Raw genomic sequence first — 17,500 nt, 5'->3', positions numbered from 1 at the left:
ACTTCCAGATTTATGGGGCCTATTTATATCAAACTGGCAATGTCCTGAGCTGCCAACTTTTACAGTCTCACTGAAACAAACCAACAGGAGAGACAGACCCTCGACAACCGACGATAATTTATATGAAAATGTACTATTTGATTTGTCTAATTTGATTTCGGAGGGAAGGGACAGGTGGATTGTGTCGTTCCAGCGGCGTCGCACAGATTCGGTAATTAATAATTCATCCGCTTTCAGGCCTGCAGCATTTCTGCGAAGTTTAGTATCCAGTGATTCCTCATTTCAGCCGTGTGCTCGTTACTTTACTGTCATTAAGTAAAATAATCATACTATTATAGCATTATATCTTATATATATTATATATAGAATTATTCTTTTCTATTTTCTAATTTTAGTTAAAATTTTAGGAATTTTGTTGCAAGTTTTTAGTAGTATTTTTAAAAAAAAATATATATATATTGTTTTATTATTATTAATTTGATTTCAGTTTTAATTATTTTAAGTCAAACTAAATGAAAAAATATTTTTTTTCAAATACTTTATCTCAACATTTATTTTATTTCAAGTATTTTTTTTATGTTTAAGTAGTTCTTTTGTTGTTGTTAAATAATAATATTTCAGTTTTAGCTATTTTAAATTAAACTAAATGAAAATGAGAAAATTTGTAATGGCAACTAGTTGAAATAAAATAATTTTTTAATACTGTATTTCAGATTTTTTAATTTATTTCGAGTAACATTTTTTTTATGGTTTTAGTTTTATTTCACTATAATAACCCTGTGAATTTCACACATGAATTTGGTTTAGTTCTGTTTAGCTCTTATAAAAATGAATATGCTCATGTTGTAATTTTAAGTAAGTATGTCTATTCAAATGAAATCTGTTTTTGTCAAGCTCAGGCACTTCAGATCTATTCATTATAAGTTTAGATGTTCATAAAGAGCTAAAGTTTGTCATTGCTCAGTGAGGCTTGCTCATATTTCTATTGTTTCCTCTATAAAACATGATGATCAGTTTTATTCCTCTTGTTGTTTGCAATAGTGTGCCGTTTCAATAATAAATTACATCAGCACTGTGTTCCAGTTTGTTGAAGTGAAAAAAGTATTTGAAGTTGTAATGGAAAAAAAGATGCAGAATTAAACGAGTAATTATTCAACTGGTTTAATGTCCCTGTTTTCCAGATCCACATTATAACAGTTTATTTATAAATTAATCATATTTCTCAGTGAAAAAAGATATTTAATGTGAAAATGGAAAATGAGGAGGCATTTTTGAGGAGTTTATTAAATTAATCAAATTATTTAATAATCAACGCTCAAATAAAAGTTTTAAAAGACATTTTTTTGCAAATAAAGCAGTTTTCATAAAAAAAATGTTTAAATATATAATTGTTTCTACTCCAGTTTGTTGTTGAAACGATTAGATTTTTCAAACACACATTAAATAATGGAGACATCAGGTTAAAAATAGAATGTAATATGTATTTACTTGAAAAAAAAAAAAAAATATATATATATATATATATATATATATATATATATATATACTGTATATATATAACTCTGTTATCGTCAACTCAACTTGTCTATAACAGAGTTGACAGATTTTTCTGTTAGTACATTGATGTTCAGTATTAATATTTTAAATCAAGTTTAAGATCAGCAAATAATGAAAATGTTGAATTTAAAGTGCATTCTATGAAAATAAAAAAGTTTAAGAGGAAAATAAATTCCTATTTTTTGTTTTCTTTCTCTACTTGAAATTTACCCGCAATTCTTGATTGAGTCATATATACTGATATATATATACACACACACACATATATATGTAAATATTTATTTATTTTTTTATAATATTTATATGTATATATATTTGTATCTTTCTATCTTTCGTGCTAATTTTTTTATTTTTATTTTTTATTTTAATTGTGCACGTAATAAAGACTGATACAACTGAAAAAGCTTCTTCGGAAAGCGCTAATTAATCCATGTCACTATTTCCTTCCATGATTTTTGCACATTTCAAAACTTTTATTGTCTAAACCAAAATTTCAGTGCGTTACTAATTTTATGCACTGATGAATCGTTCATAATGGATATGAAACTAAATTTCAGTCTTGAATTCATGTTGATCTCAAAATGAGAAAATGCTCTTGGACGAATCTTCTGTCACTGGCGTTTGTCTTCAGATGTGTGTATCCTGACAGGAACAGGTCGGGATGTTGTTGGGATGCGAGTGAATGTTGTTGTAACATCTATCCCAGAGGAGAGACAGTATCTGGGTCAACGCCGCTCCTCAAATCGAAAGTGCTCGTCTATTATTCTCTCTCTTTTTTAAGTCTCCTGCCTCAGTTTATTGGCGAAAAGAAAAGACTTTAGTTGAAGCTTTTGAGTTGCTGTTGCATAATTGAGACACTTTAAACACGAGTGCAAAACAAGCCTCTGCCTTTAGTGCTCATTAAATTTACACTGTCGTTTTTATATATGTGAGAATCGGAGGCGTAATATAAGCTGAACATTATCAGCTAAACAAGATTAGAAAGGTGATTTGTTCATTTGTTTGCTGGATGTGATGTTGTACGATGCTGAGAAAAAGTGTTTTTTGTGCTGTGTGAGAAGTGCTTTTTCAGATATTCCCTTTCATGCAGTGTGTAATAGAGCTGTTTGTGAATGTAAAAGGTCTGGAAAGTTTTAAACGTCAGTGCAGATAAATGGAGTTATTGTCTCCTAAAAGAAAGACGTGATTCTGGACTGAAACGAGTAATTCAGTCTCACTCCCTGCTGAACATGCATAGGTTTGTAACTAATTAGCATAATGCCAGCCTGTGGGGTTGATTGGCTGAACAGCGTCTCTTAGCTCCGCCCTCAAACACTGTAGTGTATCTGAGACTGGAAGAGTTTGGTTCGTGTTGTTCGTGTCGAGAAGACGCTGTTTTCTGCTGACAAAGCAAATCCACTTTGATGAGATTGATACGGTAAAACCCACACCATCCTTATTGGGTCACCGTGATTTTGCCAAGTAAGACATGTTCCTGGATCAACATATTTTGTTGATCCTGGAATAACATTCATGTCCCAAAATGTAGTCCTTACCCAATCCCGACCCCTAAACCAAGGGGCGTCATGCAAGCCAAAAGGGCACAATCTGAATCGTTGCAATTGTTTTCTGACAGGTGATATGGATCATGTTTCTCCCCCTGAACATTTTAAATTCTGGCTGCTACACATACCATGTCAATGCAGTTTGGGAGGCACAGAAATACCTTAACGGAGCTAGCAGAAACCCTCCTCTATCTGAGGACTAAGTTAAAGTATCTATTTTGTAAGTTTATGTAAAAGACAGGTTGGTGAAAGAACTGTAAGCTCAAATTCAAAAGCTTTTGAAGTCTTCTTCATTAAAGCATGTTTACACACACACACTTACTGTACACTTAGGCCTACTACACATGATTTTAAAAACAGTACCATTGCAGTTTTTATGTTATGATTTTAAATTGGTATGTGACCTAAGAACGATCTTACATTAAAGGTACATAAAGGTGCTGAGGTCTGACTTTGTGGTGCTCTGAAATTAAGTTACAGTATTTTAATATTAATATGTGATGAAGGACTTTGAAAGAAGTTAGTTTACGGTTAAACTAGGCTAGCTATCGATAACGTTACACTGACACAACTTAAGTTAATGCTCTGAATTCGCAGCTAATATCAAATCCATAACTTTTTGATCAAGTTAAAATTTCCAGGTCAACCACAAATAATCCCACTACCTTTTAATATCATCCGATAACTAATTTAATGCCGATTTGTTGCTTTGCCCACTTACCACTTCAAGACCATCCGTAAAACATTGCCAGCTCAACGTGCGAGACGAGTGAGTTGCTTGAACATACACAGCAAAGATTGTAGAGCGCAACGCGCGTATCGCTCTAGATTTGATACACACAGACACCATATTAGGAAAAAGGGGCGGGCTGATGCTGACCGATTTATTACACATCCAGAAGAATACATTTGAGTCGTTATAGGCTCTGGTAATTTTGGAGCATAATAGGAATAAAGTTGTGACAAAAAAAATTATCAGGGAGGAAAAATCTGATGGGGCACGTGCCACTCACTTTGAATGGGCATGACGCCACTGCCTAAACCTAACCCTACCCTTAACTTTTCCCTAAAATCAGAGGGAAATGACAGGTGAATAACACTGATGTTGAAGCACCTTACCCTGGTTATAACCCTAAACTTGACATAAACTGTAAACTTGTCCCACAAAGCTGATTGGTTGATCTGAAAGTTGTTCGAGGATCAACAAAGATGTTGATCCAGGAACATGTGGTACTTGGTGAAATCACGTTCACCATTGTTACTGTTCGTATCACTGTGATCAAGAGCTGAGATTCAGATATGATAATGAGCGTTTGGTTTCTGACCAATCACAGCAGACTGGGCCATCTGACCAATCAGAACAGAGTAGACCAATCACAACAGTGTTTTTTGACCTTGGATGAAGGTAAACGTATTGTATGAGACCCCGGAAACAAAATCAGGAATTTATTAAATAGCAAAATAGGGACACTTCAAGATTGGTTCTTTGTTTGATGCACTAGCAACTACAAAAGTGAAAAAAGAGGCACACACAATAGTCGTATCCGTCAGCCTTCAGTTAATGAGCTGTGACACCGGTGGCTGAAGTGTTCTTGTGAATCCTGCAGTGCGCCTGTGGCTCGATCTATACTGGACCTGGTTTCAGAGAACGCCTCCATCAGCAAAATACAAAAATCAGATGCAGAAGAGATGCTGTATTACACAGGTCAAGGACTCGCAGTTCAGCTCCGTGTTCCCTCAGCCGGTCCCGAAGGAACGACTCCATAAACATCTCCTCAGTAATCAGTGAAGTCGTACAGTAAAACACATCTTTGACTATTCAGTTTAAAGGGATAGTTCACCCAAAAATGTAAATTACTCGCCCTCATGTTGTTCAACCCCGTAAGACTTCGTTCATCTTCAGAACACAAATTAAGATATTTTTGATTAAATCTGAGAGCTGGATCACTCCTCCATAGGCTTCTAAGGGATTGAAACTTGTTCCCTGAAAAGTTATTAAAGACATCGTTAAAATAGTCAGAGTGACTACAGTGACTCAATCTTAAGTTTATCAAGCGACGAGAATACTTTTTGTGCGCAAAAACAAACAAAAATAACGACTTTATTTCAACTATTCATTTCCTTCTCTGTGGGCCTCGAGTCAGTTAATCTAGTGTGAATGTGTAGAGCTACGTCACACGCAGGCTCACTATTAGCCAACGCTGGTCATGGGTCGCGTGTTTGGGACGCCCCCGGGAACGCCCCGTCATGTGATGTGAATTTAGCCTGTGGGGGAAAACATTGGGTTGGCGCTCATCGAAATACACGCGACAATCATGCCGAAGAGGTGCTGTGTCGTTTACTGTACCACCAATAAACAAACAAATTATGAATTGAAGTTCTACATCCTTTCTAATAAACACACAGAACCGGAAAGGAGGACAAAATGGCTACAAGCAATAAATAGTAGTGTAATACTTCTGTGATGTTCTGTAATACCTCTATAGTACTTCTATAGTACGTCCCAAAATACTAACGTTATAGTATTCCTATAGGACTACTATAATATTTATTTTGTCCTAAAATACTACAAGATTCCTATTGTTGTTTTTCATAAGGGATGTCTCATTCACATTAGCGTTATCAGCTGAAGGCTCGCTTGATAGGCCAATCGCTACGGTCTACACTCAATACAGACTGCAGTCTGTGAGTTAGGGATCACTGTCAGCACAGTCCCTCGGGAACCTCGTACTACTCATCACCGTTTTACAAAAGGATTAATAGTTTGGAGTGAAGCATACGTACAATTGGTAAGTGACAAGGTTTTATGGAGTTATAGTATGCAACATATGATTGAGTTATAGGCTAATGTTACCGGTAGCTTACCTGTAGATTCAACCAGCTAGCAAAATATGTCTGGAAACGACACCTCCGGCCATTTGGTCGGGTCATTGACCCAGTTTTTGATTAAATATGGGCAATCGTACCCTATTGCAGTTAATTTAGCAATATAACGTTGCCGGTCGGCAGGCGTCAATGCTTCGCAAAAAGACATTTTGTCATTCAAATACACATGATGTTCGCGGTGTTTTCCCCCTCGCCGACCAAGCCCCCCAACTATGACGCGTTGCCGACTGTATGTATGCGAAATAGTTGAAATAAAGTCGTTATATTTAGTTTTTTTGCGCACAAAAAGTATTCTCGTCGCTTGATAAACTTATTTTAACCATGTCTTTAATAATTTTTCGGGGAACAAGTTTCAATCCCTTAGAAGCCTATGGAGGAGTGATCCAGCTCTCAGATTTAATCAAAAATATCTTAATTCGTGTTCCGAAGATGAACGAAGGTCTTATAAGGTTGAACAACATGAGGGAGAGTAAATACTGACAGAATTTTAATTTTTGGGTGAACGATCCCTTTAATATTGATCCATTAAGCAAATATACAGAATGCCCTTGTCAGCATCTTGCCTCCTGTTGTTTGTCTCCGGGCCTCTAGAGGTCACCTGTGTTCCCCTCTGCCTTAGTTCTTCCTCGTGTGTCCTTCTTAGCTTTATCCAGGTCACCTGTGCCTTGTTTCCCCTAGAGTATTTTAGCTGTGTGTTTTCCCCTTGTTCCGCACTCGGTTATTGAGTCTTGGCTATGTCTCCTGCTGTGTCCCACCGAGTCCTTCCAAGTTATCCAAGCTATCCCAAGTAAGCTGTTCTTAGTTATTTGATTTTGTTTTTCTCCCCTCGTGGAGTTATTTTATTGATCTCCTGTTAATGTTTGCATTATCTCAACTGTAGTAATACCTCTTTCTGTGAAGAACTTTTGTTGGATTTTTTTGATTTGCAAAGTATCCTTTAAAAAAAAAAAAAAATCTACTTTGCCTGTATTTTTGCCTTGAGTGTTTCGTTCGTCCAACATAACCTCTGTGGCAAAGTGGTAGAACACTCAACTATCCACATCTAAGACCTGAGTTCGAGCCCAGCTTGTGACAGCCCTGGCAACATTTATTAACTGCTCAGAACACCCTAGCAACTGCATAGCAACGACCTGGAAACTGCACTTATTTCATTCCCTGATTGAAGAGGGTAATATTCTATCTATCCATCCATCATCTATCTAACTATTCTTTTGACTATTTCTAATAACATTTTAATTTTATTTTTATATATGGTAATATTTATTTATTTAACTTTATATTTACTTGCATTTGTTTTTTATTTGCTATTTCTTCATTTACCTTTTATATTTATTTTTTTTATTTTTAAATTTTGGTAATATTTATAAAAATACAAACATTTACTTATATGGTACTTTATTTACTTTTATCTATTTAATTCCCCTTATATATCTGGCATTATGTATGTATTTTTATATTTTATGTTATTTATATTTATAACATTTAATTATTGTTATGTATAAATTTGATTTGTCAATTTGATTTCTAATCCCATTTTAAGTTACTTCAAGTTATTAACTTTTTTTCTTTAATTATCTTTTATATTATATATATATATTTTTAGGCTACCTTTTATATTAATTAAAAATATAAAAAAGCAAAAAAAAATGTTCGTTTTCCTCCTCTAACTCTGCTTGTTACACTAAGTAAACTGTAAGGCTGTTCTGTGAACGGTTGATCTGACCTGCGCTGGATCTGGGCTGTGTGAAACGCTGCAGATGTGCAGTAATGTTGAGCGCTCATCGACCCCGCGCTCCTGTGCGTCCTCGGACCGTTCAGGGTATAATTAACCAAACAAAGCTTATTGATTCTGCTTGTAGCTGAAATTGTTTGTGTGCGCTGGAGTTTGGAGGAGTGCTTTTGTTGGCTATAAATAAAAACAGAACGGAAAGCATGTAATGGATGCCGGAAAGCTGCTAGTTGTATATTTCTCTGTCAGTTTTAGGAGGTTTGCTCAGGTTTAGGGAGGAATCGGTCTTATACGGATCATCCCGTACATCATCTTAAGCTGCATCGATGCTGGACGTGCTGTTGTCTGAAGGCAGACCTGGATTTATTTAACACACCAAATCAGAAGATTGTCCAACAAACAGCCGTAAAAAACCCAAGGTCCTGCGAGGAACAACAGATTGTTTAGAGGCAGAAGCTGTAAATTAAGCGTTTCGATCTGAGTTCAGCTGTGACGTTTGTGAAGGTGAGTTTGTGTGACTTCAGCTGTGTGCGATGGATAGAAGTGATGTGTTGAGTAATGCCACACTTGTTGGTCTAAAAGTCACATTCGGAGTGGAAAAGTCTGTGTGTGAGATATCAAGCATCATGTGCATTCATTCATATCTACTGTAATGTCGATTTCTGAAGGATCATGTGACACTGAAGACTGGGGTAATGATGCTGAAAATTTAACTTTAATGACAGGGATAAATTACATTTCACTATAAATTCACATTCCCAAACTTTTGAACTGTAGTGTGTGTGTGTATTTTATATATATATATATATATGTGTGTGTTGTAGAGGATGCAGGCTTTCTAAAATCTTACAGTAATTTAATACTGTTAATGAAGCAATGATAGGAAATACGGATGGGTTTAAAAACGTTTCTATGTTTCAGTAAAGATGCAGCAGTTTTTAACTCGGATCGTTTTGTCTTTCTATCAGACATTCAAACACAACACAATGTCTCCAGAGGAAACATCATTGTGAGCTTTGTTTATTAATTGAATTGACTAGCTTTCTCTCCCGGTGAAGGACGGCCATTGAGGAAAACACTGCGTTCACTCAGAGGTTGTTTTGCGAGCGCTTTAGAGACGTGTGCTCAAATAAGAGACTATAGGAAATCAATTAAAGGTTGAATACTCTTATACACACACACACACACACTCACTCACAAGACACACACTAACAGTGACACACACAGTCGCACTCACACAGACACACGCACACACACACACACACAGTCGCACTCACACAGACACACTAACAGTCTTACACGTTCTCACATACACTCTCACATACGCACATACACACACAGACACAGTCGCACACACGCACACATAGTCGCACTCACACAGACACTCTAACAGTCACACGCACCCACTCGCACACACAACACACACTCGCACACACACACACACACCTGTGAGGAAAAACCTGCTCTCAATTTAATTAAACTCTAATGAAGATTAGGATGTTCAGCATTGCAGTTGTTCTGATGAATCTGAAGAGTGTAATTCAGTGTAAAAACAGAGCCGAGTGCATTAACACGTGTGTGTGTGTGTGTGTGTGTGTGTGTGTTTACATCCCCGATGAACTGCAGCAGCTTCTCCAGAAAGAGTTGAAGGATGAAGATGTCTAAGCGTTGTCATATGTGGGTGGTGCTGCAAAATATATGTACAAAATTAGACATTTACATTTCAAATCTATTTATTTGTGGACCGTAGACACTCTAGCAACATCAGATCACTATGGCAACATCCTCTGACTTCTGCAACTGTATATTCTCATTATCTGAGAGATGACCTGACCGAACGCTCATTTGCATACACTGCAGAAAACCAAGATCAAATACACTCGCTTACATTTCTTAAAACAGACTCACAAAATGCAAGAAAAATGAGTCTGAAAAACTCATTTTGAGCAGTTTTGATGTGAAAATTACTTTTTTTGCAGCCATTTTCTTGTATTAAATGTTCTCTCTGCTCACCTTCAGTATTCCACGTGGTGTTTTCCATCCTGGTTGTTCTCCTGTCATCTTGTTTCCCTGGTAAACTGTGTCTCACGCTGTGACAGATTCTCTAATGAGACTCACACACTAACGAGCCTCATTCTGCTTCAGACTATTAATCCTCTCAGGAAACCTGCTATAATTATTCATACAACAGCAGTGTAACAAAATTCCTGCTTAACGCAATCATAGTGAACACTGTTTTAATATATGCATGTGTTATTACTCTCTTTGAGGATTTCAAAGAAATTCAATTTCCTGTGCAGTTTAAAATTATGATATTTATGAATGCATCACCAACAAACAACGAGTTTCTAAAGGTGGATGTATTTGAAATAAAATACGTATTGCAAAGCACTGTATACAGCCTACAAAATAATGAAATTGTGAAAGATTATGCAGTGATTTGTTGTTTTCAAATGACCTCATTCAGTTGCATGTTTAATTCAGAAGGGGCATCTAGTTATTATCTTAGAAACAAGCAGTTATTTATCATTTTTATTAAATTTTGTGTAACTTTTTCTGGTCTAATGTGTCAATTAGAGGGTTATTAGTTAAGTGCATTGCATTGTGGGGTGTAATATTGTGCATATTGCAAACAGAAACACTTGTAGTATTCATGTTATATAGACTGCAAAAAAACAATCTTAGTTTTCCAATATCTAAACATTCTTAGATAAAGATGCATTTACTTGAGAAGCTAAATGACTGCATATATTAAGTCTTGTTGTTTACTGAAAAATTTGTCAAAATTAAGTGAGTTTATGCTTAAAATAAGAACAAATATCTGCTAATGGGGTCTGAAAAAAAATCCCTTAATTTTAAGCTTAGACTCACTTCATTTTAATACATTTTTCAGAAAACAAGACTTCATATTTTACATCTCAAGTAAATACATTTTGATTTAAAGTCCCCCTGTGTTGAAAATCAAGTTTTTAATGTTGTTTATGTCTATGTGGTGTTTTTAATATGCTTTAAGACAAACCATGTGTAAATTCATAAGTCGACAGCATTGCTGAGTATTTTCTCCTTAAAACTGCAGTGAACCAAAGACAGTCTCAAAAACACGGTTTGAAATCGCTGGTGTTTCTGACGTCACAAACTACCTTGTAACCAATCAGATCAACGTGTGATCGTCAACGAGTGGATCTCTGAGCTGAGGGAGTGAGTGGAGGCGGGGCTCATTTGCATATTCATAGAACCGCGCATACTAAATGAGGCAAGGGTCTCGATTTACATTCAAGATATTTTAAGGCATGAAGAGAATTTTTCGAGGAAAAACACTTTTAAATATGTAATTTTGGTGATCAAAGATGAGTTTTAAGGGATAAACAGAATGACTACAGGGGTAATTTAGTATTTTTGCCTTGTTTTCCAGTACAAATATGTAAAAAATCTTGAGTAATCATATATATTTTTGCAGTGTATTTTAGATATAGTACGAGTTGTAAGATAATTCTGTTTTGAACATATCTGCATTGTGCAAGAGCTCATCAAAGCTGTGTCCAAATCTTTTCCGTCAGTAAGTATAAACCGAAGTAGAGCAGAACATATGAATCAAGCACATATAAAACACATCATCTTCTGCAGCGTTTCACCTGATTACTGTCAGTGATATCCAGCACCAGTCGACTGTTCTGAGATCAGCTAAAATAAACAGTCTTTTCACGGTTCTGCCTGTGAATCTGTGAATCTCGCGTCTAGTGCTGAGATAATGGGCCATTGAGTCTATATGCATTTGAGCTTATTCCTCTATCGTTCATCGGGTCGGTGAAGCTTCTTCTGTAAATACGAGTGCAGGGCATTATGGGCTAATTTGATGCCGACACACGTATTTTACACACTGAGGGACATGACGTGAAATTAAACTCGGAACAGACGTGTGTCTCTCAGGGAAATGAAATGCATCTTATAGTCATGATGATTTTTTAGCATTGAGACGCGATGATGTTTTTGCTAGTTTATGAGTGAATCCTAAAATCGAGATGATCAGAGATGTTCTGGTTAATATCTGCACACATTCAGGGTTTCACTGGTCATCTTTGTAACTTGTTTTGCATTATTTAGGCCTCTGGTGAAGTTACTCTAGTTAAGAATAACTTTGTTAGTAACATTTCGAGATGGACAGAAGCAACTCAGGTTTACTTCATAATCTATACATCATTTTTTAGAAAAATCATGAGTATCAAATATGATCATCAGGATTTTGAGGGTGGTTTATTTGTTCATCTCTCAATCATCATTGTATTGCATTGCATTATATGTTTAAAACTACATAAAACCAAGCATTTAAAAATCATCTTACTAAGACTAAAAATTATTAGCATATATAGAGTGACAACTGATATTTATATCCATTTTATTCTAAATATCTGTTATACTGTGATAAAGATCTCATTGATTTAAATTGCAAGCATCAGAATTTTATATTAATATCAGCATCTGCACCAAATTGCATATTTTTAATACAATTTTCTTCAATATTCTCACTATATCAGACTATATATATCAACTATAGCACTCAACAAAAAACACATGTAAATGTATGCAAAATATTTTGTGTAAAGTTTTTAAATAAAAATATATCCTTTTATGACTATTATTATTACTTAATTAATTACTTATTAATTAATTTATAAATTTAGGTATGAAATGTCTTTTGTAGTTTGTATTTTTTCCACAAATAATGTTAACTTAACTTTTTTGCACCATTATTTATTATAAATGATTTATGTAGTGTGCCTCGTAATCCTGAATCAGAATAACTTCTCTTCTCTGATGATGTGGGCGGGGCAACCTGTCACTCACATCAGACCCACCAATAGCAAACCACAACCATCCAATCAATTCCCCACAGACATAATCAAGCCCCGCCCACATTTGTTCTTCTTCCAGAAGCGTTTCACTCGGATATACGACACAATAGAGAAGAAAAAACTGTTGCATCTTTCGTTTCATGCAGATTTCTGTTATAATCTGTCTGTTTATGCTGTTGTACTCAAGTCTTAATGAGGAAATGTTCTGAAACTCGTTCTCTGTCTCGTTCCTCAGGTGCTTCTCTCGCTGGGAGCTGTGATGCTCTTCATGGATTGTAAGATGGTGGATGTTCTTCGTGGCCGGAGGAGGTTGCTTGTGTCTGTCTTCAAGCCGCCTTGTTCGTTCTGGTTTCTGCTGCTGTTTGGTGTCGGAGGACTCGTTCTCTTCATACACCTGCAGGATCTGTCAGATATGGTTCTGCAACAGGCTCCAGGTAAGAACAATCAACCATCAATGTAGAATAAGTACAGATTTGAACTCATGTGCCATTCGTTCCCAAGCTTTTGGAGATTTCATTGTGTTTATGGTTTTTTTGGCTTTCTGGTTTTTCTAACAATTGTGGTATGTAGGTTTAATTTTTTAAGCTTGCACACAGGGTCCAAAGTGAACTTTTTGCAACACCCGTGAACTGAGAAAATAGTGCCGTAAAAATATGTTTTCATCCACCATTAAAAATGCATATATTTATGTCAGAAGGAGTTTAGTCCTGCAGATTTGTGGCGCCGTGTCACTCGTTCATCAGCCAGGGTCTCTGTGCAACACCATCTGTCACAAAAACATCCAGAACCATCATGATTTTGGCACTTATTTTTCATTTTTGGGGGGAAAATGTCTCACCACTGAGAGAGTTTTAACCCTTGGGAGCCTGACATATGAAATTATAGTCAGAAAAACGTTTTCTTTTTGCTTTTTTTAATGGAACAGTTTACTGAACCTTCAGACAAAAACGTTTTCATGTGTTTTTTGTTGAGCATTATATTTGCTTTAAAGGCTCATATAGTATGATATAGTGAGAATATACTAGAGCCTTAAACTGAGCAAAATACACAATATACAAATACAAAATTTGGTGCAGATGCTGATATTTATATGGTCAAAACTCGAGATGCTTGTAGTAAATCAATGAGATCTTTAATAACAGTATAGCAGATACTTAGATTAAAATACATATAAGTCGTCTTTCTGTATCTGTGAATAATAAGTCTTAGTAAGATATTATATTCAATAATGCTTAGTTTTATGATCAAATCTCTGTAGTTTTAAAGCATATAATGCAATAGATACAATGAAGATTTAGAGATGAACAAATAAACCTTCCTCAAAAGCCTGATGATCATATTTTATACTTGTGGTTTTTAAAAAAAAGTCAGGATAATCAATAAAACCTGAGTTGTTTCAGTGCAGGAAGTGTTCATCTTGAAATGACTAATCGTTAGCCTCATAGCATAATTGCCTAAGTCCTAGGCTATTTCAATGTTTTTATGCCAGGCAATTATGCTATGAGGCTAACGAAATATAAAACTATTCTTATGTTTACTTGATAACAATCAGTGCAGATTTGACAGCAGAAAGACACTTGAAGCACAAGCTGACGTTTGTACAATTGTACTAAAATACTTTTCTTGCTAAAAAGTATAAACTATCAGTCAGAGACAGAAGGACTTTAGGAGATTGTGTGCGACAGGTTTATCAGTAAAGTTTTGATCATTTAGAGGCCTTCGAAATTTGTGTATCAAATATGATACAGTAGGATTACAGTCTGCCAGTGCTTAAAAGGAAAAGTTTTACACTGCTGTGTTTGACGCACAGCAGTTATTCTTTGATTTGATTTGCTTCAGATCAAGAAACCTGCGACAGGTCCGAAACATTTCAACTTCTCATGAGTTGATTGACGAGTGTTGATTTGGGATCCTGCTTATATATGCTCAGTGTTGGCGAGAGGCTTTAGATCCATATGAGCAAACAAAATAGAAACAGGATAATTATTCAGATTTGAATACAATGGATGAATAGATGCATTAGATGATGCGTTGGAATACTTGATTGTGATTGGCCAGTTGTGGCATTCATGATATAATCATGTGTATCTGTACTCGCTGTTGTGGATTATTTGAGATAATGAGCAGCTCATTGTAAATGCATGATCGGTTGCTCTGTCCTATATATTTAAAGACTTGTTTGCTAACTTTTGAGCAGTGGAACTGAATCACACCCCGGTTTAAAGCACAGCATGATAAATCTTGGCTAGCGGTGGTGATGTGTGCCGCGGGAAACGTGTGTGATCATTACAGCAGGACTAGCTTAACACACATGGCACAAGGACACGCTGCAAACACCTGCTGTAAGCAACCGTGTTGTGCTTCAAAAATCATGAAAACAAAAACACAGTTATGAACAAACACGGGCTGCGGATGAGCTCGACGGGCTCTTTCACAGATACTCACATGCATCTCAACAGCGCTGCATGTTTTTAACACTTTTTTTTTGTAGGCAAATGTGCTGTTTTTATGCTACCAAAAGAATGAAATAATTAATCATGATGAATCTTGGTTAATATTGCATGTTTAACTCTTTCCCCACAATTGATGGAAATTTCCCGTGTTTTCACTGTTATACTGTAGGGGGCGGTATTACACATCTACCGAAAGATTACCTGATCAAAACACACGTGAAGAAGAAGCAGAAACAAGCGATATCATATGTAATCAGATGCATATGTAAAATAACGCGATCATCAAACATTAAACAGCATATAAATCAAAACCTAATGTTACTGAATGAAATGTCGAGCCAGAACGAGTTACAGGACTGAAGCTTTGAGGGTGTTGATGGATTGTGTTTTGATCATCGTCATGAATCCCATCCAGACGTAGTTTTGACAAAACATGATTTTCTCAGCTTTTTTATGAAACTTACCAACATTCAAGTGTGATAAAAAAATAATGCATGAAGCTAGAATAAAACAGTTTGTTTTGTTTAAAAGCAGAGGGTCTGTTCTTTCTTTTGATATAATATTATATATATTGCATGTTCAGATATTCATACAACAAAATATCCTGGGGGCCTAGAAACTTTTGTGAAAATTAATATCTGTTTAGGGACTGTTCGTTATTTATTTAAGGGGCCACCGGAGGAGTTTTGAGATCTGTTGTCAAAAAAGACTTGACCCTCCCTTCACCAGCAATACTTTTTTCGATGACCCTCCAAAATGATTGTGAAAAAATGCATGACCCTCCCCGATAATTTATTGAGTTCTGTATTCGTTTACGCTTGGTAAAGATGTTCAGAAGCCATTGTTATTTTTACAACTATGACAAACCTCTGCGTACGTTACACATCACACTCCACGTTTATGGTGGCCATTTCAGTAGATTTTACTCACATTGTTGTGGAAACACAATACGCAACACTTCCTGCATACTACTCATCTAACGTTAACGTTAACTAGTGACGTTATTCACATGAAATATAACAATGAGACCCAGGACCGGCGAGTGCACTTCTGCCGCTCTAGGCGAAAAACAATTGTGCCGCCCCTCTATTTGCAACGTATACCAGCAACAACACACAAATACCAATATGCCATATACATATAACGCAAAACCAGCAACAACACACAAAGACCAATATGCCATATACATATAACGCAAAACCAGCAACAACACACAAAGACCAATAATGCCATATACATATAACGCAAAACCAGCAACAACACACAAAGACCAATATGCCATATACATATAACGCAAAACCAGCAACAACACACAAAGACCAATATGCCATATACATATAACGCAAAACCAGCAACAACACACAAAGACCAATATGCCATAGGCCTACATATAACGCAAATAGTGCGCAACGCGCGTGTGCCCAAAATGTCAACAATATTAAAGTTTATGCAGGAGGCAAATGCCTGCTGGCATTTTTCTTTAAGCAGTCATGACAGGACTTTTCCAAATAATCACATTTCACCTCCTCAAATTACTGTTGCAAATCTCTTTACACCACTTTCGTATGTGCGTAAAACACACACAAATGAAATGTCCGCAAGCACATTATATCATCAGCAGGTTCAGCATCTTAAATAACGACTAAAGAGCAAATGAAGCTTAACTTACATTTCAGAAACACGCACGGCAGGCCTTCATCGCAGCAGCAAAAGGTCTTAACTGCATCCTCTATTTCGATTCTCTGTGCCAGTTCATGTTCTATGGAGATTGTTGCCAGTCCATTAACTCTGTTCCCTGTTCACAAAACGTTCCCCATTCAAAGCAATCGGGTCGTCACATATGAAACCGCCAGCCACCGCTGTCAGCGAGTCGCCGTATTCAAGCACCGAGGGCGCGCGCGCCGCACCCATACCGCCGGTTCAGTTTCCCGAGCCCACGGCACGAAGTGCGGCGATCGGAACCCACAGGACATTCTGCCCCTAGCTGTACATGTAAAAGCATGGGAAGCGATTCCAGGGATATCAGAATGGGTGCTGAGCACAATAAGACAGGGCTATTCACTACAGTTCGCTCGCCGTCCCCCGCGCTTTCGAGCACGGACCGCGACGAAAGTGAATACGGAAGTAGCCCATCTAGCTACTCTTGCTCGAAAGCGCGGGGGACGGCGAGCGAACTGTAGTGAATAGCCCTGTCTTATTGTGCTCAGAACCCATTCTGATATCCCTGGGATCGCTTCCCATGCTTTCACATGTACAGCTAGGGGCAGAATGGCCTCCGGGTTCCGATCGCCGCACTTCGTGACGAAGTGACGAAATGAAATAAACGAAATGACTCGAATGACTCAAGAGAGTCAGTAAAATGATCCGAACTTCCCATCACCCAGTCATGACTCGTGAGAGCAGGGGCGCGCTGTACTTGGAGTTATGGGGCGGCGGCAGCTCAGTAAATCATATATATAACCTATTTTGTGAATTGTTCAT

At 36.7% G+C, this 17,500-nt stretch overlaps 1 protein-coding gene across 3 annotated transcripts in view; it reads left to right on the top strand.

Moving 5' to 3' along the window:
• The window catches only part of chst8 (carbohydrate (N-acetylgalactosamine 4-0) sulfotransferase 8), a 221,346-nt gene that overhangs the window by 43,220 nt on the left and 160,626 nt on the right, over window positions 1–17,500 (top strand). For 2 of the 3 annotated variants that reach the window (XM_077194691.1, XM_077194690.1), the window contains exon 2: window positions 12,802–13,000. In XM_077194691.1, the coding sequence (XP_077050806.1) occupies window positions 12,826–13,000 (175 nt within the window). In that variant the 5' untranslated portion in view covers window positions 12,802–12,825. Of the gene's footprint in view, window positions 1–78; window positions 212–12,801; window positions 13,001–17,500 lie in introns of those variants that run through there. The other variant, XM_077194692.1, reaches the window with a different exon arrangement.

This window comes from Siphateles boraxobius, unplaced genomic scaffold (assembly GCF_051911475.1).
Source record: "Siphateles boraxobius isolate OS27281-9 unplaced genomic scaffold, OSU_SipBor_1 32, whole genome shotgun sequence".
Lineage (NCBI taxonomy): Eukaryota > Metazoa > Chordata > Actinopteri > Cypriniformes > Leuciscidae > Siphateles > Siphateles boraxobius.
Note: the sequence above shows the minus strand (reverse complement) of the source record. Positions and strands in the feature narration are given on the sequence as shown.